The 24,116-nt window shown below is 43.8% G+C and overlaps 1 protein-coding gene across 1 annotated transcript; it reads left to right on the top strand.

Annotated features, from left to right (window-relative positions):
* The first annotated feature begins 15,993 nt into the window (after positions 1-15,993).
* On the top strand, positions 15,994-22,042 carry LOC125508770. Its single transcript, XM_048673562.1, has 4 exons — positions 15,994-16,319; positions 20,104-21,192; positions 21,288-21,431; positions 21,515-22,042. The coding sequence occupies exons 1-4, from the start codon at positions 16,227-16,229 to the stop codon at positions 21,848-21,850; spliced, it is 1,662 nt and encodes a 553-aa protein (XP_048529519.1). The 5' UTR covers positions 15,994-16,226; the 3' UTR covers positions 21,851-22,042.
* The last annotated feature ends 2,074 nt before the right edge of the window (positions 22,043-24,116 follow it).

Raw genomic sequence — 24,116 nt, 5'->3', positions numbered from 1 at the left:
AACAGACACCCGCCGGCCACCTTTATGCAAAACTAGTTGCATGTCTGTAGGTGGAACCGGTCTCATGAACGTGGTCGTGTAAGGTTGGTCCAGGCCGCTTCATCCAACAATACCGCCGAATCAAAATAAGACATTGGTGGTAAGCAGTATGACGATCACCACCCACAACTCTTTGTGTTCTACTCGTGCATATCATCTACGCATAGACCTGGTTCAGATGCCACTGTTGGGAACGTAGCATGCAATTTCAAAAAAAAAATCCTACGCTCACGCAAGATCTATCTAGGAGATGCATAGCAACAAGAGGGGGAGAGTGTGTCCACATACCCTCGTAGACCGAAAGTGTAAGCGTTTGACAACGCGGTTGATGTAGTCGAAGTTCTTCTCATTCCGACCGATCAAGCACCGAACGTACGACACCTCCAAGTTCTGCACACATTCAGCTCGATGACGTCCCTCGAACTCTTGATCCAGCAAAGTGTTGAGGGAGAGTTTCGTCAGCACGATGGCGTGGTGACGGTGATGGTGAAGTGATCCGCGCAGGGCTTCGCCGAAGCACTACGACAATATGACTGGAGGCGTAAACTGTGGAGGAGGGCGCCGCACATGGCTAACAATCGTTGTTGTGTGTTCTAGCGGTGCCCCCCTCATATATATATATATATAAGTTGGAGGGGAGGAGAGGCAGCCAAGGTGGCGCCCCAAGTAGGAGGAATGCTACTTGGGCGCCTCCCAATTCGGCCTCCCACCTTCCATATCCATCCGCAAGGGGAAGGAAGGAGGAGGGAGGAGGGAAGGAAGGGGGAGGCCGAATCCCTCCCATTCCTTTCTCCCTTCTCTTCTTTCCTCCCCCTTAGTTTGGCCTACATGGGGCGCACCAGCCCCTTAGAGGCTGGTCTGTCCCCCTCTTGGCCCATTAAGGCCCATGTAGTTGCCGGGGGGATGCCTGGAACCCCTTCCGGTGACCCGATATGCACCCAGTATCCCCGGAACACTTCGGTGTCCGAATACCATCGTCCAATATATCAATCTTTACCTCTCGACCATTTCGAGACTCCTCGTCATGTCCGTGATATCATCTAGGACTCCGAACAACATTCGGTCACCAAATTACATAACTCATATAATACAAAATCGTCATCAAACGTTAAGCGTGCGGACCCTACGGGTTCGAGAACTATGTAGACATGACCGAGACACCTCTCCGGTCAATAACCAATAACGGAACCTAGATGCTCATATTGGTTCCCACATATTCTACGAAGATCTTTATCGGTCGTATCGTAATGACAACATACGTTATTCCCTTTGTCATCGGTATGTTACTTGCCCGAGATTCGATCATCGGTATCTTCATACCTAGTTCAATCTCGTTACCGGAAAGTCTCTTTACTCGTTCCATAATACATCATCCCACAACTAACTCATTAGTCACATTGCTTTCCAGGCTTATTATGATGTGCATTACCGATAGGGCCCAGAGATACCTCTCTGATACTCGGAGTGACAAATCCTAATCTCGATCTATGCCAACCCAACAAACACCTTCGGAGATACCTGTAGAGCATCTTTATAATCACTCAGTTATGTTGTGACGTTTGATAGCACACAAGGTATTTCTCTGGTATTCAGGAGTTGCATAATCTCATAGTAGAAGGAATATGTATATGACCTGAAGAAAGCTATAGCAATAAAACTGAATGATCAACTATTGGGGAACACAATATTTCAAATTTTTTACCTACGATCACGCAAGATCTATCTAGGAGATGCATAGCAATGAGACAGGAGAGTGTGTCTACGTACCCTCGTAGACCGAAAGCGGAAGCGTTTAGTAACACGGTTGATGTAGTCGAATGTCTTCACGATTCAACCGATCCTAGCACCGAACGTACGGCACCTCCATGTTTAGCACACGTTCAGCATGATGACGTCTCTCGAGCTCTTGATCCAGTTGAGGACGAGGGTATAGGATCTAGAAGTAGATGTGTCTAGAGGGGGGGTGATTAGACACTTAATGCTAAAGATGCAATTTTTAAGCTTTTTCGGTTTAAGTGGAGTTTAGGCACAATTTCAACACACACAATACATATCAAGCAAGCATGCAAAGAGTATATGAGCAGCGGAATGTAAAGCATGCAACTTGCAAGAATGTAAAGGGAAGGGTTTGGATAGATCAAACGCAATTTGAGACACGGATGTTTTTCCCGTGGTTCGGATAGGTGGTGCTATCCTACATCCACGTTGATGGAGACTTCAACCCACAAAGGGTAACGGTTGCGCGAGTCCACACAGGGCTCCACCCACAAAGGGTAACGGTTGCGAGAGTCCACACAGGGCTCCACCCACGAAGGGTCCACGAAGAAGCAACCACCCACAAAGGGTCCACGAAGAAGCAACCTTGTCTATCCCACCATGGCCATCGCCCACACAGGACTTGCCTCACTAGCGGTAGATCTTCACGAAGTAGGCGATCTCCTTGCCCTTACAAACTCCTTGGTTCAACTCCACAATCTTTTCGGAGGCTCCCAAGTGACACCTAGCCAATCTAGGAGACACCACTCTCCAAGAAGTAACCAAATGGTGTGTAGGTAATGAACTCCTTGCTCTTGTGCTTCAAATGATAGTATCCCCAACACTCAACTCTCTCTCATAGGATTTGGATTTGGTGGAAAGAAGATTTGAGTGGAAAGCAACTTGGGAAGGCTAGAGATCAAGATTCATATGGTAGGAATGGAATATCTTGGTCTCAACACATGAGTAGGTGGTTCTCTCTCAGAACATATGAGTTGGAATGTGTATGTGTTCTGATGGCTCTCTCCGAATGAAGAGGAGGTGGAGGGGTATATATAGCCTCCACACAAAATCCAACCGTTACACACAATTTTCCAATCTCGGTGGGACCGAATCACAAACTCGGTCGGACCGAAAAGGCAAACCTAGTGACCGTTAGAGATTTTGGTGGGACCGACTGGATCAACTCGGTGGGACCGATGTGCTAGGGTTAGGGTAAATCCAAAACTCAGTTTGACCGATTACTCAAACTCGGTGGGACTGATTTGGGTAATAAGTGAAACTGAGATTTGGCCAAGCAAACTCGATGGAACCGATTGCATATCTCGGTGGGACCGAGAATATTGCAATGGGTATCAGAGAGTTTGCAAGCCCACATCTGTGAGACCGAGATCCCATCGGTGAGACCGAACTGATTAGGGTTTGGCAGTGGCTTATGACAAGTGAAACTCGGTGGCGCCGGATAGGAAGAATCGGTAGGACCGAGTTTGGCTTAGGGTTTAGGTCATATGTGGAAGTGGGAAAGTAGCTGAGGGTTTTGGAGTATATCACTAAGCACATGAAGCAAGAGGCTCATTAAGCAAAACCTCATCCCTCCTTGATAGTATTGGCTTTTCCTAAAGACTCAATGTGATCTTGGATCACTAAAATGTAAAATGAAGAGTCTTGAGCTTTTGAGCTTGAGCCAATCCTTTATCCTTAGCATCTTGAAGGAGTTCCCACAACCTTTAGTCCATGCCACTCCATTGTTGAACTTATCTGAAACATGCTAGATAGAAACGTTAGTCCAACAAGAGATATGTTGTCATCAATTATCAAAACCACCTAGGGAGCACTTGTGCTTTCAATCTCCCCCTTTTTGGTAATTGATGGCAACATACATCAAAGCTTTAGATAAATATATAAAGAACAGCAAGTAAAGCTTTGGAAGGACATGTAACAAGCATAGGCTCCCCCTACATGTATGCACTCATGTAAATATGAAATATAGAGATATGTGAGAGCATAACCATGACAGAGTTGGCAATGTGTTACATGCATCTTGGCCATATGCATCAGAACAAAGGATTATCAAGGAAAATACCTTCATGCTCATGAGTCCTTCTTGCAAACAGTATGTACATAAGCAAGAACTCCTCATACTCATGATTTTGATGCATATACTTACCTTGTGGTCTTGAGTTGGCTTATGATGGAATGAACCTGCACAAAAAAGGTTAGATAACACAGGTACGTCCACTAGCCAGAGCAAACAAAAGAAACCACAAAAATACCAAGACTGGGATGACATGTAGAGAGTGAGTACAGGGTACCACATTGAATTCAACATGTCCCCAAGAATAAAGATATGCAATGAATTTGACTGATTTCTTTCCCTTAGGTGTCTTGCTCCCCCTGAATCTTACATGGGATATTGGGAGAAGATAGGAAACAGAAAATCAGAGCTGAAAGATATGAATAGAACTTAATTCAAATGAGTTCATATGAACATGTCTTTCCCCCAAAAAGACATGTGGCATCTCTCCTCTTGAACATCAAGCATCTGGGATCCTTGAGTATTCTCTCCCCCTTGGAGATTTCTTTCTCCCCCTTAATATATGGGATCCTTGAGTATTCTCTCCCCCTTAGTACTTTCTCTCCTTTGTAGGTGATAAGCTTTTGATGTGATCTCTCTCTCCCTGATGATAAGCTTTGATGTGATCTCTCTCTCTCCCCCTTTGACATCAATTTCCAAGAAGGTTTTTCCTGGAATCCGTCGAATAGGTTTGGTCCTTGAGATTCAGTACAAAGCAGGGAATAAAACTGTGATGCTTGTAGAGGACAAGATTCATTGAGTGGAGCTGGATCAGAAGAAATATAGAATATGTGGCAAACTGTTTTTCCTGTTGCGAAATCGGTGGCACCGAGTGGCATGTTTCGGTAGTACCAAAGGGATTCGGTTGGACCGAAAATGGAAATTCGGTGAAACCGAGTTCATCATAGAGAAAAACACTTGTCACCTCAGCTCACTAGTCAAGTAAGATCTCACAAGGATTTGCAATGAATTAGCTGAAAGATTTGCAAGGAATTTGATGCAGAAATATGCAGAACGAAAATCAAAAAGAAAAGAGTGAAAGTTTCTAGATGAAGTTTTTTTTGTTTGAAAAAGAAGGAAACAAATATGCAAGGGACAAATGCAATAACTCATAAAAGAACACAAGAGAACTTCATCTAGAATTGGGCGGTGACAGTCACCTATGTTAGAGTATATTGACTTAGGAGTCAAGTGAGGACACTTGATCGTAGGCCATACTCATCATTTTAAGCTCAAAATGGGGTTACCATTTTTCGTTTAAGCATCTTGATGTATTCTCGTCTTGTTAAGTGGCTTTGACTCATGTCTTGGAGTAAAGCTTCTCTAAGATGGAATACATACCTTGGGTGGTGGTGTGGTTCTTGCTCATGTAGTTGAACTTGTGTGGGTGCTCAAGGTTGATGTAGCTCATCAAGAGTTGGGAGCACCACTGGAGTTTGAGTTCATCTACCTACATGAAGGAAATATGCCCTAGAGGCAATAATAAAGTTATTATTTATTTCCTTATTTCATGATAAATGTTTATTATTCATGCTAGAATTGTATTAACCGAAACATAATACATGTGTGAATACATAGACAAACAGAGTGTCACTAGTATGCCTCTACTTGACTAGCTCATTAACCAAAGATGGTTATGTTTCCTAACCATGGACAAAGAGTTGTTATTTGATTAACGGGATCACATCATTAGATGAATGATCTGATTGACATGACCCATTCCGTTAGCTTAGCACTTGATCGTTTAGTATGTTGCTATTGCTTTCTTCATGACTTATACATGTTCCTCTGACTATGAGATTATGCAACTCCCGTTTACCGGAGGAACACTTTGTGTGCTACCAAACGTCACAACGTAACTGGGTGATTATAAAGGAGCTCTACAGGTGTCTCCAAAGGTACATGTTGGGTTGGCGTATTTCGAGATTAGGATTTGTCACTCCGATTGTCGGAGAGGTATCTCTGGGCCCTCTCGATAATGCACATCACATAAGCCTTGCAAGCATTGCAACTAATGAGTTAGTTGCGAGATGATGTATTACGAAACGAGTAAAGAGACTTGCCAGTAACGAGATTGAACTAGGTATTGGATACGGACGATCGAATCTCAGGCAAGTAACATACCGATGACAAAGGGAACAACATATGTTGTTATGCGGTCTGACCGATAAAGATCTTCGTAGAATATGTAGGAGCCAATATGGGCATCCAGGTCCCGCTATTGGTTATTGATCGGAGACGTGTCTCGGTCATGTCTACATTGTTCTCGAACCGTAGGGTCCGCACGCTTAAGGTTTCGATGACAGTTATATTATGAGTTTATGAGTTTTGATGTACCGAAGGAGTTCGGAGTCCCGGATGGGATTGGGGACATGACGAGGAGTCTCGAAATGGTCGAGACGTAAAGATCGATATATTGGACGACTATATTCGAACTTCGGAAAGGTTCCGAGTGATTCGGGTATTTTTTGGAGTACCGGAGAGTTACGGGAATTCGCCGGGAGAAGTATTGGGCCTTATTGGGCCAAACGGGAAAGAGAGAGGGGCTGCCTAGGGCAGGCCACGCGCCCCCCAAAGCCTAGTCCGAATTGGACTAGGGGGAGGGGCCGCGCCCCCTCCTTCTTTCCCTTCTGCCTTCCCCTTCCTGTCTCCTACTCCTACTACATGGAAGGACTCCTAGTTGGACTAGGAAAGGGGGAATCCTACTCCCGGTGGGAGTAGGACTCCCCTAGGGCGCGCCATAGAGAGGGCCGGCCCTCCCCTCCTCCACTCCTTTATATACGGGGGCAGGGGGCACCCCATAGACACACAAGTTGATCTTCGTGATCGTTCCTTAGCCGTGTGCGGTGCCCCCCTCCACCATATTCCACCTCGGTCATATTGTAGCGGTGCTTAGGCGAAGCCCTGCGACGTAGATTGAACATCAAGATCGTCACCACGCCGTCGTGCTGACGGAACTCCTCCCCGAAGCTTTGCTGGATCGGAGCCCGGGGAGCGTCATCGAGCTGAACGTGTGCCAAGAACTCGGAGGTGCCGGAGTAACGGTGCTTGGATCGGTTGGACCGGGAAGACGTACGACTACTTCCTCTACGTTGCGTCAACGCTTCCGCTTCGGTCTACGAGGGTACGTAGACAACACTCTCCCCTCTCGTTGCTATGCATCACCATGATCTTGCGTGTGCGTAGGAATTTTTTTGAAATTACTACGTTCCCCAACAGTGGCATCCGAGCCTAGGTTTTATGGTTGAGTTCTTGCAAGGAAGAGCACTTGTGTATCCAAAAATGACAATCATGAAGCTTAACATAGAATTTGTCAAAGGATATGTTTGAATGGTTTTGTGCTTCCTTGTCTTCAACCACTATTGTGTAGAGTCTTGGTCTTGTAGAGATTGCTCAAGATGTGAGTGAGTCGCAATCTCATGGAATTAGATTCAACCAAGCACCTACATGGGTTAGGCAACATGCAAGGTGCAAATATATCCAAGACATAAGATAGTTATCATAAGAGATATATCATGGATTAGTCATAAGCTCATGTCTTGCATGTATCCAATGGAGTTTCTACTCCAAGTTCGAAGCATCAATGATGTTCAATTCTCCTCTCAACCTGCAAAACACTTTCTCATCAAGTGGTTTAGTGAATATATCCGCTAATTGCTTGTCGGTGCGAACATGCTTAAGATTGATGTCACCCTTAGCAACATGATCTCGAATGAAATGATGACGAACTTCAATATGCTTAGTTCGAGAATGTTGTACAGGATTATGACCAATTTTGATAGCACTTTCATTGTCACAAAGCAGTGGAACATGTTTCACATAAATCCCATAATCTTTAAGAGTTTGGGTCATCCAAAGTAATTGAGCACAACATGAACCAGCGGCAATGTATTCCGCTTCGGCGGTGGATAAGGATACCGAGTTTTGTTTCTTGGAAGACCAAGACACAAGAGATCTACCAAGAAATTGACAAGTACCCGATGTGGACTTTCTGTCAACCTTGTCTCCGGCATAATCCGAGTCAGAATAGCCAACAAGATCAAAAGAAGACCTCTTAGGATACCAAATGCCAAAATTTGGTGTATGGATTAAATATCTCACTATCCTTTTCACAGCCTTAAGATGACAATCTTTAGGAGCAGCTTGATATCGTGCACACATGCACACACTTAGCATAATATCGGGATGTGAAGCACATAGGTATAACAATGAACCAATCATAGAGCGATAAACCTTTTGATCAACCGGTTCACCATCTTTGGTTAAATCATTATGTCCACTAGTAGGCATGGGTGTAGACATACCTTTGCATTCTTGCATATTGAACTTCTTGAATAAGTCCTTGGTGTACTTTGTTTGAGAGACAAATGTACCTTCCTTAGTTTGCTTGATTTGCAACCTGAGAAAGAATTTGAGTTCACTCATCATAGACATCTCAAACTTCTCTGACATTAGCTTTACAAACTTTTCACTAAAGAGAGGGTTAGTTGAACCAAATATGATATCATCAACATAAATTTGGCATACAAATAGTTCTCCATTAACCCTTTTAGTAAAAAGAGTAGAATCAATTTTACCAATTTCAAAACCACTTGTAGTAAGGAACTTGGTCAAGCATTTATACCATGCTCTAGGATCTTGTTTAAGACCATAAAGAGCTTTGTGAAGTTTGTAAACATGATTTGGTTTCTTAGGATTGATAAAGCCGGGAGGTTGTTTGACATAAACTTCCTCCTCTATTTCACCATTTAGAAAAGCACTTTTAATGTCCATTTGGTACAAGGTGATATTATGGTGATTAGCATAGGCAAGTAAGATGCGAATGGACTCAAGTCTAGCAACGGGAGCATACGTCTCATCATAGTCCATACCTTCGACTTGTGTGTACCCTTGGGCGACGAGACGTGCTTTGTTGCGAACCACTTGTCCATCTTCATCTTGCTTGTTGCGAAACACCCATTTGGTACCAATGATGTTGTGGTTGTTGTTGGGCTTCTCGACCAATGTCCAAACTTGGTTTCTCTCAAAATTATGTAGCTCTTCATGCATAGCGTTTATCCAATCTGGATCTTCCAATGCTTCTTCAACCTTCATAGGTTCAATGCTAGAGATGAATGAATAGTTCTCACAAAAGTTAGCTAAACGAGTTTTTGAGCGAGTGATTCTCCCGGTTTGTATATCATTGAGGATTTGCTCGACGGGATGATCTTTGGCAATTCTTGCTCGAACTCGTGAGAGCTTTTGCTTGGGTCTTCGTTGAACATCTTGTTCTTCTTCTTGGCCTTCTTCATTGTTGACGTCGTCGTTCTCTTGTCGTGGTGGAGAAGGAGGTTGTTGATGTTCATCTTGACGTACTTCCTCATTTTCTTCATCTTGGTGTGTCCCACTTGTGGATGCTTCCATGTCGATTCTTGGTTCACCTTGTCATGAAGTAGAAGCTTCCACTTGGACGGATGAAGTACTCTCCTTCACCTCTGTTGGACGAATTTTGCCAATGGACAAGTCTTGAATTGCTTCTGAAGAGTCTTTGTCTCCTACATCAATTGGCAATTGCTCTACTTGCGAGCCATTAGATTCATCAAACTTCACATCTACCGTATCTTCAACCTTTCGGGTGAAATTGTTGTAGACACGGTAAGTGTGAGAGTTTGAGCCATAACCAAGTAGAAAACCTTCATGAGATTTAGGAGCAAACTTTGAACGACGATGCTTATCAAGAATGTAGAACTTTGAGCCGAATACTCGAAAGTATCCAACTTGGGGTTTGTTACCGGTGAGAAGCTCGTATGCCGTCTTGCCGAGTAGCTTGTGAAGATATAAGCGATTTGTTGCGTGACAAGCTGTCTCAACCGCTTCTGCCCAAAAGTGCTTTGGCGTCTTGTATTCATCAAGCATCGTTCTTGCCATTTCGATGAGCGTCCGGTTCTTCCTCTCAACAACTCCATTTTGTTGAGGTGTGTACGTAGCCGAGAACTCGTGTGAAATCCCTTCTTTGTCAAGAAAGGTGTCCACATTTGCGTTCTTGAACTCCGTTCCGTTGTCACTCCGAACCTTCTTGATCTTCACATCAAACTGATTTTGGGCCTTCCTAGCGAAGTTTCTGAAGATCTTCTGGACCTGCGACTTGTCATTAAGAAAGAGCACCCACGTAAATCTTGAAAAATCATCAACTATAACTAGACCAAAGGAATTTCCACCGAGACTCTTGTAGGCGTTGGGACCAAAAAGATCCATGTGAAGTAGCTCGAGTGGCCTCCTTGTGGTCATGATGTTCTTCACGGGATGTCTTCCTCCAACCTGTTTACCTTCTTGACAAGCACTGCAAAGTCTATCCTTATCAAATATGACATCGTTGACTCCAAGGATATGATTTCCTTTAATAAGCTTGTCAAGGTTTCTCATGCCAACGTGACCTAGTCGTCTATGCCACAACCAACCTTTTGAGGATTTAGCAACAAAGCAAGTTTTAGGTTGTGCCTTTTTAGAGAAATCGACAATGTAAAGATCACCTCTACGCATACCCATAAAGATCACCTCTACGCATACCCGTAAAGACCATTTTATGGTTGTCTCAACGAAATACTTGGCAATCTACCTCAGTAAATAGGACATTCAAACCGAAATCAGCAAGTCTAGATACTGAAAGTAAGTTGTAGCCAAGAGATTCAACGAGCATGACATTTTGAATGGAACTATCATGTGAGATGGCCACCTTACCAAGGCCAACCACTTTACCCTTTGAATTATCACCAAAGGTGACATATTTTCGAGGGCCGTCATTTTCAGCAAGCTCACGAAACATCTCTTCATCTCCGGTCATATGATCAGTACATCCACTATCAAGAACCCATTCCTTTCCTCCTGATTCATATCCCCGAAGATTTGCCATAAGACCAAAATGTCTCATTGCATCATCAAGATCGAAGTCACTATCATCATCATCATAATATTCATGTTCATGATGATCTTGTGACTCATCATTTCCTAGAGAGGGTAATTCATTAGATAAATGATCATCAAAGTGGTCACTTTTATGAATTCTTATAGCTTTGAATATGATATCATTAATGATTCCAACATCTCCTTTAGCATGCTTAAGATTGGTGAGTTCAAATAGACATTTACCAAAACTAGGATCACTATAATTCATCTTACTCAAGGCAATAGATTTATGGAAAATTTCATCCAAAGTTTTCAAGGAATGATCGGGAAATCGTTCCTCAAGAAATTTCCATATAGTATAGGCACAACTTTGAGTAGGCAAACTAGCAATCAAGTTTTTGGGCAATCCTCTAATGATGAGCTCAATAGTTCTAAGATTGCGAATCATGTCAATATCTTCATCTAGGGTAGGATGCAACGGATCAATATGAAGTGCACAAGGGCTAGCAATATACTTGTTCAAATGATATTGATTGAAGATTACAAGCATCTCATTTTTCCACTCATGAAAATACTTTCCATCAAGAATAGGCACTCTATGTCTAAGACTCCCTAGAGTAGACACATCCATCTTCCTCCAATGGTGATTAAACCAAGGCAATGGAGACCAATGCTCTGATACCACTTATAGGATCTAGAAGTAGATGTGTCTAGAGGGGGGGTGATTACACACTTAATGCTAAAAATGCAATTTTTAAGTTTTTTCGGTTTAAGTGGAGTTTAGGCACAATTTCAACACACACAATACATATCAAGCAAGCATGCAAAGAGTATATGAGCAGCGGAATGTAAAGCATGCAACTTGCAAGAATGTAAAGGGAAGGGTTTGGATAGATCAAACGCAATTTGAGACACGGATGTTTTTCCCGTGGTTTGGATAGGTGGTGCTATCCTACATCCACGTTGATGGAGACTTCAACCCACAAAGGGTAACGGTTGCGCGAGTCCACACAGGGCTCCACCCACAAAGGGTAACGGTTGCGAGAGTCCACACAGGGCTCCACCCACGAAGGGTCCACGAAAAAGCAACCACCCACAAAGGGTCCACGAAGAAGCAACCTTGTCTATCCCACCATGGCCATCGCCCACACAGGACTTGCCTCACTAGCGGTAGATCTTCACGAAGTAGGCGATCTCCTTGCCCTTACAAACTTCTTGGTTCAACTCCACAATCTTGTCGGAGGCTCCCAAGTGACACCTAGCCAATCTAGGAGACACCACTCTCCAAGAAGTAACAAATGGTGTGTAGGTAATGAACTCCTTGCTCTTGTGCTTCAAATGATAGTCTCCCCAACACTCAACTCTCTCTCATAGGATTTGGATTTGGTGGAAAGAAGATTTGAGTGGAAAGCAACTTGGGAAGGCTAGAGATCAAGATTCATATGGTAGGAATGGAATATCTTGGTCTCAACACATGAGTAGGTGGTTCTCTCTCAGAACATATGAGTTGGAATGGTGTATGCATTCTGATAGCTCTCCCCCCGAGTGAAGAGGAGGTGGAGGGGTATATATAGCCTCCACAAAAAATCCAACCGTTACACACAGTTTTCCAATCTCGGTGGGACCAAATCAACAAACTCGGTCGGACCGAAAAGGTAAACTTAGTGACCGTTAGAGATTTCGGTGGGACCGACTGGATCAACTCGGTGGGACCGATGTGCTAGGGTTAGGGTAACTCCAAAACTCGGTTTGACCGATTACTCAAACTCGGTGGGACCGATTTGGGTAATAAGTGAGACTGAGATTTGTCCAAACAAAACTCGGTGGAACCGATTGCATATCTCGGTGGGACCGAGAATATTGCAATGGGTAACAAAGAGTTTGCAAGCCCATCTCGGTGAGACCGAGATCCCATCGGTGAGACCGAACTGATTAGGGTTTGGCAGTGGCTTATGACAAGTGAAACTCGGTGGCGCCGGATAGGAAGAATCGGTAGGACCGAGTTTGGCTTAGGGTTTAGGTCATATGTGGAAGTGGGAAAGTAGCTGAGGGTTTTTGGAGCATATCACTAAGCACATGAAGCAAGAGGCTCATTAAGCAACACCTCATCCCTCCTTGATAGTATTGGCTTTTCCTAAAGACTCAATGTGATCTTGGATCACTAAAATGTAAAATGATGAGTCTTGAGCTTGAAGCTTTAGCCAATCCTTTGTCCTTAGCATCTTGAAGGAGTTCCCACAACCTTTAGTCCATGCCACTCCATTGTTGAACTTATCTGAAACATGCTAGATCGAAATGTTAGTCCAACAAGAGATATGTTGTCATCAATTATCAAAACCACCTAGGGAGCACTTGTGCTTTCAGAGGGAGAGTTCCGTCAGCATGATGGTGTGGCGACAGTGATGATGAAGTTACCGGCGCAGGGCTTCGCCTAAGCACTACGGCGATATGACCGAGGTGTGTAACTGTGGAGGGGGGCACCGCACACGGCTAAGAGAAGACTTGATGTGCCTTTGGGGTGCCCCCTCCCACGTATATAAAGGAGGGGAGGAGGAGGCCGTCCCAAGGGGGGCGCGCCAAGGGGGGGGAGTCCTACTTGGACTCCCGGTCTAAGTAGAATTCGCCCCCCTTTCCTATTCCAACTAGGAGAAGGAGGGAAGGAGGAAGAGGGGAGAAGGAATGAGGGGGGCGGCCCCCTCCCCTAGTCCAATTCGGTTTGGGCAGGGGGCGCCCCTCTCACGTGGCCTTTCTCCTCTCCTCCAATAGGGCCCAATAGGCCCAATACTTCTCCGGGGGGGGGGGGGTTCTGGTAACCTCCCAGTTCTCCGAAAAAATGCCCGAACCACTCGGAATCATTCCGATGTCCAAATACAACCTTTCAATATATGAACCTTTACCTCTCGACCATTTCGAGACTCCTCGTCATGTCCGCGATCTCATCCGAGACTCCAAACAAACTTTGGTCATCAAATCACATAACTCATAATAAAAATCATCATCAAACGTTAAGCGTGCAGACCCTACGGGTTCGAGAACTATGTAGACATGACCGAGACACATCTTCGGTCAATAACCAATAGTGTAACCTGGATGCTCATATTGGCTCCTACATATTCTTCGAAGATCTTTATCGGTCAAACCACACAACAACATATGTTGTTCCCTTTGTCATCGGTATGTTACTTGCTCGAGATTCGATCGTCAGTATCTTCATACCTAGTTCAATCTCGTTACTGACAAGTCTCTTTACTCATTCTGTAATGCATCATCCAGTGACTAACTCATTAGTCACATTGCTTTCAAGGCTCATAATGATGTGCATTACCGAGAGGGCCCAGAGATACCTCTCCGATACACGGAGTGACAAATCCTAATATCGATTTATGCCAACTCAACAAACACCATCGGAGACACTTGTAGAGCATCTTTATAATCACCCAGTTATGTTGTGACGTTTGATAGCACACAAGGTGTTCCTCTGGTATTCGGGAGTTGCATAATCTCATAGTCAGAGGAACATGTATAAGTCATGAAGAAAGCAATAGCAATAAAACTAAACAATCATTATGCTAAGCTAACGGATGGGCCTTGTCCATCACATCATTCTCTAATGACGTGATGTCGTTCATCAAATGACAACACATGTCTATGGTTAGGAAACTTAACCATCTTTGATTAATGAGCTAGTCAAGTAGAGGCATAGTAGGGACACTCAGTTTTGTCTATGTATTCACACATGTACTAAGTTTCCAGTTAATACAATTCTAGCATGAATAATAAACATTTATCATGATATAAGGAAATATAAATAACAACTTTATTATTGCCTCTAGGGCATATTTCCTTCATCAATATGCTAAGCTAACGGATGGGTCTTGTCCATCACATCATTCTCCTAATGATGTGATCCCGTTCATCAAATGACAACACATGTCTATGGTTAGGAAACTTAACCATCTTTGATTAACGAGCTAGTCTAGTAGAGGCTTACTAGGGACACAATATTTTGTCTATGTATTCACACATGTATCAAGTTTTCGGTTAATACAATTCTAGCATGAATAATAAACATTATCATGATATAAGGAAATATAAAATAACAACTTTATTATTGCCTCTAGGGCATATTTCCTTCATTCTTGACATTGTCTGCACGCTTTAGCTATCCGTTATGCACTGGAGCTTCTGGAGGCGTGCGTTGAATATGCCCAAACCATCTCAGACGATGTTAGACAAGCTTATCTTCAATTGGTGCTACCCAACTCTATCTCGTATACCATCATTCCGGACTCGATCCTTCCTCGTGTGGCCACACATCCATCTCAACAAATGCATCTCCGCTACACCTAACTGTTGAACATGTCGCCTTTTAGTCAGATAACACTCATCGCCATACAAAATTGTGGGTCGAACCGTTGTCCTGTAGAACCTGCCTTTTAGCTTTTGTGGCACCCTCTTATCACAGAGATTGCCAGAAGCTTGGCACCACTTCATCCATCCGGCTTTGATTCGATAATTCACATCTTCATCAATACCCCTATCCTCCCGCAGCATCGACCCCAAAAATCGAAGGGTGTCCTTTTGAGGCACCACCTGCCATCAAGGCTAACCTCCTCCTCCTCACACCTAGTAGTACTGAAACCACACATCATGTACTCAGTTTTAGTTTTACTATAAGTCTAAACACTTTCAATATCAAGGTTTATCTCCATAAATCTAACTTCCTTTTTACCCCCGTCCGACTATCGCCAACTAGCACTATATCATCCGCAAAGAGCATACACCATGAGATATCTCCTTGTATACCCCTCGTGACCTCATCCATCACCAAGGCAAAAAGGTAAGGGCTCAAAGCTAACCCCTGATGCAGTCCTATCTTGACCGGGAAGTCACTAATGTCGACATCACTTGTTCGAACACGTGTCACAATATTATCGTACATGTTCCTTGATGAGGGTAATGTACACGAATATTTTTTGAATCTGTGAGTATTTATAATTTCATGATATTTGTTTTCAAATCTTGCACTTTTTTTAATTCACGATGATTTCTTCACAATGCCCAACTTTTTTGAAATCCTTGATTGTTTTTTTTTGAGACACCTTGATTGTTTCTACAGTAAATATGAACAAACTTAAAACAGAAAAAAAAAACAAGGGGCTTCCCGCTTCCGGCCGCGCATGGGCCCAGCACGCTGAATAGGAGCTCCCTTCGTTAAGCTCTCGTGCCGATCGTCTAAAAAAAAAATCTCTCGTGTCGTCATACGCGCCGTCGTGAAGCCCGGGCACGTGCCCTAGGCGCAGGCGGAAATGGAACAAAGAAACTGATGTAGTCGGCGCTCGGCCGCGTCTGGTGGGGTTTTTGCTCTCCGAGTCCCCAGTCCAAATCCACCATCCTAAACCAGCCCCGTACCTCCACAGCCTCCCTGCGAATCCACCGCCACCGTCCATTCGGCCGCCATCGCGCCTCGGATCCGATGGACACGGGCGCAGATCATCCACGCCACCGCCGGCTCAGGAAGGTCTCCGATCTCCGCACCACCGCCGCCGCATACCCACCCCCGAAACGGGTAAGTACAGCACCCATCCCTGTGATCTCTGTTGAATACATATTTTCCATCGTTACAATCATCTATGCGGCGCAACTCACGGCCAAATGGTGTCAGATAACTGTTTACTTCTGGATTGCTCCGTGTTTGTTGAGCAATACTAGTGCTGTAGATAGAGACAATGCAGTCTGGTGTGTATTCTGCTACTCCCTCCGATCCAGATTAACTGACGCTCCTTTAGCACAATTTTGTGAGCGTCAACTAATTTGGATGGGAGGGAGTAGGGATTTTTTTCTTCCTATTTAATCTCCCAGCTCGTGTTTGAAATTGGGCAGCTAGAACACCTGTTCCTCTCCACCTTTTGCAGCAGAATGGAATACCGATGTAGTATAGTACATATATGCTCTTAAATTTGTTGCGTCTGGTCCTGTCATTACTAGTCCCAGATGCGTGCCTTGGTGAGCTGCCCCTACGGGGCTGCGGCTGGGTTGTCTTGCCTGGTTTGGCCATGCCTTGTGTCTGCAGATTTGGCTGGTTCGGCCATGTGTAATTAGCCAGCACCAACAGAGGCCCAAATCCTGCAGTCATGGATAAAGTCTAATTAGGCATGCACAATTACGTACTCCCTCCGTTCCATATTACTTGTCGCTGATTTAGTACAAAGTTGTACTAAATCAGCAATGAGTAATATGGAACGGAGGGAGTACATATTAACATCGAATTACTGGGTGAACCACACAACAACAATTGTGACATGATCAATCCCTAAAACTTGTTCGGAGACTGTGACCATCCTTTAAGGCAGGAAACTATTGATGATACAATAAAAAAAATGCAATTACATGATTTGATTGGGTAAAAAGTTCAGAAGATGAATGTTATTGTCTCATGCTTCCACCTCTGTCTACAAACATAAGGACCTATGCATTCAGAATTACAATGATGACTATGGCCTATACGATGGCTCCGACGATACATTGCAGCAGCTCCTCTCAGTCAAATGGGTCGATGCCATGAGTGTCAACCAGTGCAGATGCAGCAAAAGACAAAGAAGCAAGTAAACATAAAGCCTGGCCGGAACTTCTGTCGAGCTGCTCGTTGCAGAGAAATTCGCCTAACCTGTTTAGAAAGCATTTACCAGAAGTTACAACTAGAGGAAGGCGGTAGAGAGGAATATCTGCATTACAGTAGTATTTAGAGATTCCTTTCATATGCATGTTCCAGAAAAGTACAGTGTAGGATGACATAATATTTTTGTCTACATGAACACTCTCCAGCCTGAGGTCAGTATGTGCATTCCTCGGGCACCAGATCAACACATTAATTCCAGTTAATTGAAGTTTGTACTGGATTCTGTTGATTCTAGACAAGGAGCTGCAAATCACACGGAAAATTTAGTGAATTAATTAGCTCATTTGAGTGAAGCACAAATAATGCATGCGCAGCAGCCCATTAAAAAAATACAAAAGTAATGTACGCACTTATGTGGCTGGCTGCCCTCCTCTCCTAAAGTTTCTACACATCTCCAATACTCCATCCATGATTTTTTATCTTGTCAACATAGCCGTACAGCATAGTCCTTCCTTAATCTCTCTTGTTCTTCACTAACTGCAGCAAGTTGGCTGCAGAGAGAAAAGTAAAGCATACCCACATCAATTCTTGACAACAGAAGGATGAAAACAGCATGTCACTCATAATGCTTAGCCTAAGTTAGACTGGAAGTTTTATTTTTTGTACACAAATAATTAACGATGTCAAATCCACAGCATAGACCCGCATAAGACCTTAAATCTTCCAATGCTCAAGATTACTTCACAAAAATAGAAAAAAAGGGCAGCCCGGTGCATGTAGCTCCCGCTTGCGCAGGGTCCGGGGAAGGGTCCGACCATTTTGGGTGTATTGTATGCAGCCTTTCCCTACATTTCTGAGGCTGTTTCCAGGACTTGAACCCATGACCTCATGGTCACAAGGCAGCAGCTGTACCACTCCACCAAGGCTCCCCTTCTACTTCACAAAAAATAGACACAGAAACAATTTGAAAATAGCAGCTAATTACCAAGTGCATAGAATGAACACATGCATTATTTCTTTTGCTTACATTCTTAACAATCACAATGAAAGGGCTATGATTTTTTTTTTGAAACTGGGCATTACAATCCTGCCTGACATGCTGTCTGCCTAAGCATTCTAAGCATCCATAGAGGTAGGAAACGGGGGAATGGAAATTCATCTTCACATATGCAGTCCATGTATATATAGAAATATTCCAGTAGCACTCCTACTGTAATATTTCCCAAACATTTTGCAGATGACTAAAATTATGTGTCATGCAATTACATTTTCGGAATGTAGTAAAACACCTATTGCATGTCAACAATGTAAATACAATGAAATGATTAGTTTTCAGAATCCCACGTTCAAACATAGCAGAACAAAAATACCTTCTGCCTCCCTGCAAAAGCATGCATATGCAGAGCAATGTGGATGCTCATCCATTTCTATTTGTGTAGGCTAGCATATGAATTCTGGCACAAATGGCAGTAGGTAACAATTAGAGGATCACAAAAATGCTTCCTAATCAATAACACTGAGGTGACAGTTGTTAAGCATGTTTTTGGAAAAATAACACACAAAAAGCCTACAAATAAGGAAACCTTGACTGGCATGCCTAATTTCTGAAACGTAATAAAAATCACAGAGTGTGGAACCGGGGATACAAAAATACAAATCAAAAGTTGATCTGGGTGCCTACCTTTTACTAAGAGCATATTTAGACTGGAGTATGGAACTCATGTAGCAGGAGCTGCTTGCCTACTAATTGCGTTGAGACAAATTACATTCAAGGAACCTTCCTCTCACTAATTCTCATGTGTACAAGACAATGTGATGACGGGTACTCAAAGTAGAAAAATGCTTCTTCCAGAGCATTCGTTGCAAATTGTGAATTTCTTGTCCCTGAAAACAGGATCAAAGATCTGAACGAAGCTACCTAATCCTAGAAAGCAGGCGGCAGGTCCTAATTGTACAAACAGACTCTGCTCCTAGATCCCCCAAACAAAATCGATTTCTCCATACCAAAATCGTACACACCCACGACCATGTTCTAATGATCAATATACACGACCAAGCTGGAGATGCCGGGATGTTCGAGGTCCGCGCTGGCCAAAGATGCAGTGTCACCCGAGGCGACGGAGGAGTGGGATGCTGCACTGGCGTCCATGGAGCTGTCGCCCCGGGAACTGTCGCGTTTAGGTTAGCTGCGGGGCCGTGCACGTTGGCGGAACGACAAGGCGGTGCTGGGAGGCGAAGGAGGGACGCGAGACGGAGTTGCGTTGGTGGAGGGCGGTGTGGGAGAAGGTCGGCGGCAGTCGGGAATGGAGGCAGCGGCAGCGGCTCACTTGTGAGGGAGGCGTTGTGGGGGGGGGGGGGGGGGGGGGGGGGGGGGGGGGGGGGGGGGCGATGGAGGGGACGAGGCGGGCGTATGTAAGGATAGGCGTGGTGGGAAATGGGTCGTGGTGGGCCCTCCAACCGAGTGTTTCAGGGTTATAATGAGGCTTTGGAGGCCCGCACCGGAGGCAGCATGCACCCTTGGCTTGGAGCGTATCCTCTCGAGCAGGACTTCTCTCGGAGGATTTAGGTTGTTTAGGTGGAGCCACTCATTCATGTGTTTTGCTTGTTCATGCACTGAAGTTTACTAGGAATGTTGTTAATGCTTACTTTTAAGGCAAGTTGTCCAGTTATCTGCTTAAGTTATTTGGAATTCCCTGATTGCTATTTCATTTATTTCTCACCAAAACAAAACTAGATCCGTTCGGGCGAGGAGCACAACAGTTGCCGCGAGGACAAGATCAGCAGCTTACCTAACGAGATATTAATCTTGATCATTGACAAGCTAGATGCACGGACAGCGACAGCCACCACTATCCTTTCGAAGCAATGGCGGGATCTCTATACACACTCGCACATAGGTTATGACCTTACGGTTGATGACATTCTCCCTCCACGGTACCACAGACTGAAGCAAATTGTGGTGGAGGCTAAGGCAAGGTATGAGGCAGAGAAGAATGCACTGAAGTCGGACGGCAGTTATGCTTCTAGAGACTGGTTATATTCCTTCAAAGACTGGAGGTGGAAAGTCTGTCAGCTAACACCCATCCTGCAACGTTATGAGCGTTGGGCCATGCGACGCTATGTTAAACGGGTGAATGCATTCCTTCTGGCCCCCGACAACGTTCAGCAACGTTCTATCCAGAAGCTGAGGCTTCAAGCCTGTGGGAGGAGCGATTTCACAGATCAATGGATCACGGAAGCGATTGGCAGATGGGGCGTTGAAGAATTGGAGCTTGTCATTGACAACTCTTCCTGGCGCTATGACTTCCGGCTGTTGGATGGATGCAAGAATGTGCGACTGAAACGGCTTGTGCTATCCAATTGTTATCATCGTTTTGCACCCGCCCCCTTGACGTTTCAGAGCCTCACATCACTTACTCTGTGCAAAGAAAGTTTACGCATGCTACATGTTCTTGATATTCTGGGAAACTGCGGGCAGCTGGTGGATTTGAGGCTGAAAGATTCTGGCTGTCGCCAACCTGCTTTTAATATCGTTATTCCCAACTCACAGTTAAAGAGTCTGCAATTGGACAACTACAACACTGTGAGTGTCCATCTGGCTTTGGTGCCTTGTCTTGAAACATTTGCTTGTCGTGGTCAGCCAACTATAATACGCTATGGCGATGTGCCTCGACTTAGGCATGTGAGTCTGAACTTCTTGCAAACTGGAGATAATGGCAAGGATGATTCCTCTGGTAGCAACAGGACATATCAACTAAGCAAATTCTTTACAGGGGCACCGCCATCTCTAGAGTACCTTGTTCTGCAGTTAAGAGGGCGTCAGGTGAGTAGCTTTTTCTGAAATGATCCTTTTTTCTATTGGTCATAACGTCGCATCGCTACATAAGACAGTGCTAAATTATCACTTCATATATGCAGATGTGGATCGAACCAACCGCCATTCCTGTCCGGCTCAATCATCTCAATAAACTATTCATTGCAAACGTGCCAATGAACTGGGATACAATCTGGATTCTCTGCCTAGTTGGTGCCGCACCTGCCTTGGAGTCGCTCCATGTTCATGTACGTTCATCCTACGATTTTGTCAAGCACTGCACCTTTTTTTGTTTCTGGGAGATTCCTGAAACTCTGAAATCTGAATGCAGTTTGACAACAACTCGGAGAAGGCGAGTGCCGCAGGATCACTAGATGTGCAGGTGGAACACCATCCGTACCACCATCACCTGAAAGAACTCGTGGTCATTGGCTTCAACGGGGCGGTGTGGCAGACTGGCTTTGTGAAGCAGATCATCCAGGCATCGCCGATGCTGGAGCGCGCCCACCTGCTGGACGGGCACGTCGTGGAGGACGAAGATCGGGAGCTCGTTGGCCTGGAGATAGTCCGGCGCCGCCGGGAGTGGCACGAGTGTGAGAGATCGGAGGTGCTCAGAGTCCTGGCAGACGGGATCAGTTCGCCGCATCTTGAAATAGTTTTGGAATGACTTTTGGTAAAAGTCTGCTGTGCCGGTAGCCCCCTTCCGTTTGTAGGGCTTGTAGCTGTATGCCAGTGCCCAATGATTATCTCATGCTGGCTCTAAAGATAGAATAACATGTGTTTGTATGTGGTATCTTGTTCCTTACTTTTGCTTGATTATCCAAAGGACGGATGCAGCTAGCTGTTGAGATGATTGATCACCGTACAATCTCCAGCACTAGCTACCGTGTGGTATTTACTTGCCGACCACCAGCTTCGACTTAGAGGTGCGTACGCGTGAATTTCGTTCTCGATTGAGATTAGTATCTTAGATTGTACGGAGATTGGCAGTAGGAGTAGCACGGTGTTTTGCGATTTTCTTCCCGGATACGGATTGCATTGTTTACAAGAGAAGGCAAGGGAGGGCGGAAGGAATCAGTGTTGTCTTCTTCTAGTAGTACTAGTAAGTTTGCACGTGCAACGCACATCTCGACCAATAATCTTTTCAATGATGATACATCTACTACAAATCGCACACATTTAATAAAGATCGAATGGAAAACTCAAGGAGCTTGAAAATAAGAGCCACCATATACGACTCGCTAAGATAATTTCAGTTGGCTAACAATAAAAAGGAGTAGTACCCGGTACTAGATCAATGGAGAGTATAAGGTCTATTGCCCATAGAACAGTCTATGAGCAGAAAATAAATGTGACATGAATGGATAAAAAATGATACAAAATAGAACCACAAATAAACGGAGCATAAATATAGAGAAAATGGAACATAATGTACTGGACAACAATGCCCGACCATGTTATGATTTTTTTAGAGTAACTTAAAACTTGATTGTGAGAGATTACATATTTCAAGTCAATATAATGCGTAAATATACGTTGGAAAGGGAATATAACAAACAAATTGTACAACACTATCTTGTCTCCACTGAAATATCTTAACCGAGATTATAGTTCTCTCTTTTCTTCATCGAGATTCATCACTGAAAAGGTATTCAAATTGGTCATTTTTCTTTTCTTTTTGAAGTGTAAAAAAAGAGCAATAATACTTCTGCAGTAAATCACTAAAGAGGAAAGACGTGTAAGAAAAGGACAACAAAAAAAAACCAAGATTACATTCATTATATGACATGGTACCATACTTTCCGAGGTAGGAGAAATTTCATAAGCTAATGAGCTGAAACTATAGGTACTGATTGAAATAAAATGTGCCTAATACAGCAACCCTAAATTTGGCCAACATGAAGATTTGTACACAAGGCCCACACTCCTTTCTGGAAAACGGGAAAGCCTCAATTCATCTAAACAAATAGGCAAGTCTCGCATCTACAACCAATCCTAGCAAATAGATAGCCAAGTTAGCTGAATGTAAACAACAGATAGGGGAAGACTTGTATGAAAACTAAGTTCATGTAAACAAAATGACAAAATCTAGAGGTTTTGGGCACTTCTACCAAAGCCAAGACACCACTGGCATCCAACTTGAACAAACTGTATCGTTCGTGTATAGAAAAATCTAATCTTCATTGACAAGAAAAGGTAGCATTCAAGCATACGAAACCTCCCGAAGAACAAGATACATAATTGTATGTCATCATCTGACTGAACTCATCCTACAAAGCACAGAAAATAAATAAACATAACATATGGTTTCATGAAAATGACAGTTGATAGTACTACCATAGATAGAGGACCAAATTATTAAATTATGGAAGTTCATTCGTGCGCAGATAGACTGACCACAAAAGATTTTATGTGTCCGAAAAATATGGACAGTAGCTGCCAAGATAAAGGGAAGCCAAAAATTGATGACATGCACCTTCATAAGAATCTGCATATGTACAACACTCCCAGAAGTCTGGAAAATCTAGCATGTCATTAGCCTTGAAATGATTGTAACTGCATCAAACTGAAATACAGTTGCAACCACAGAATATTCCAAGAATTAAGTCAATACACTGTGCCACTGTTAAAGAAAAAGTTTACCAGTATAAGAATAACACACATTTTGTAACCTGGTATAAGAAGACCTTGTGGTAAAATGATAAGAGAAAAAACAAGCACCTTATATTTTCCTTGGAAACAAATATATCTTGTGTAGAACTTCATCACATGGTCTATCTTTTCTCATAAAGATGGTAATAGGTTTGCGGCAATATGTTTGGCGACAACTACTTTCACCATCTATGTGGTCTCAGAGTAGTTTATCCTACAAGAAAGGAGAACGCATGATGAGAGATTACAATCATGTATGCTGCACAAAAACAAAAAGAGAG

This window comes from Triticum urartu, chromosome 5 (genome assembly GCF_003073215.2).
Source record: "Triticum urartu cultivar G1812 chromosome 5, Tu2.1, whole genome shotgun sequence".
In the NCBI taxonomy this organism is placed as follows: domain Eukaryota; kingdom Viridiplantae; phylum Streptophyta; class Magnoliopsida; order Poales; family Poaceae; genus Triticum; species Triticum urartu.
Note: the sequence above shows the minus strand (reverse complement) of the source record. Positions and strands in the feature narration are given on the sequence as shown.

What these genes read in the sequence shown, in the direction of transcription:
- LOC125508770 (XM_048673562.1), top strand. Translation starts at nt 16,227, where the DNA reads ATGGACACGGGCGCAGATCATCCACGCCACCGCCGGCTCAGGAAGGTC. An exon ending in CATACCCACCCCCGAAACGG is followed by an intron (nt 16,320 to 20,103) that starts GTAAGTACAGCA and finishes AAACAAAACTAG; the next exon opens with ATCCGTTCGGGCGAGGAGCA. An exon ending in TGGAGTCGCTCCATGTTCAT is followed by an intron (nt 21,432 to 21,514) that starts GTACGTTCATCC and finishes ATCTGAATGCAG; the next exon opens with TTTGACAACAACTCGGAGAA.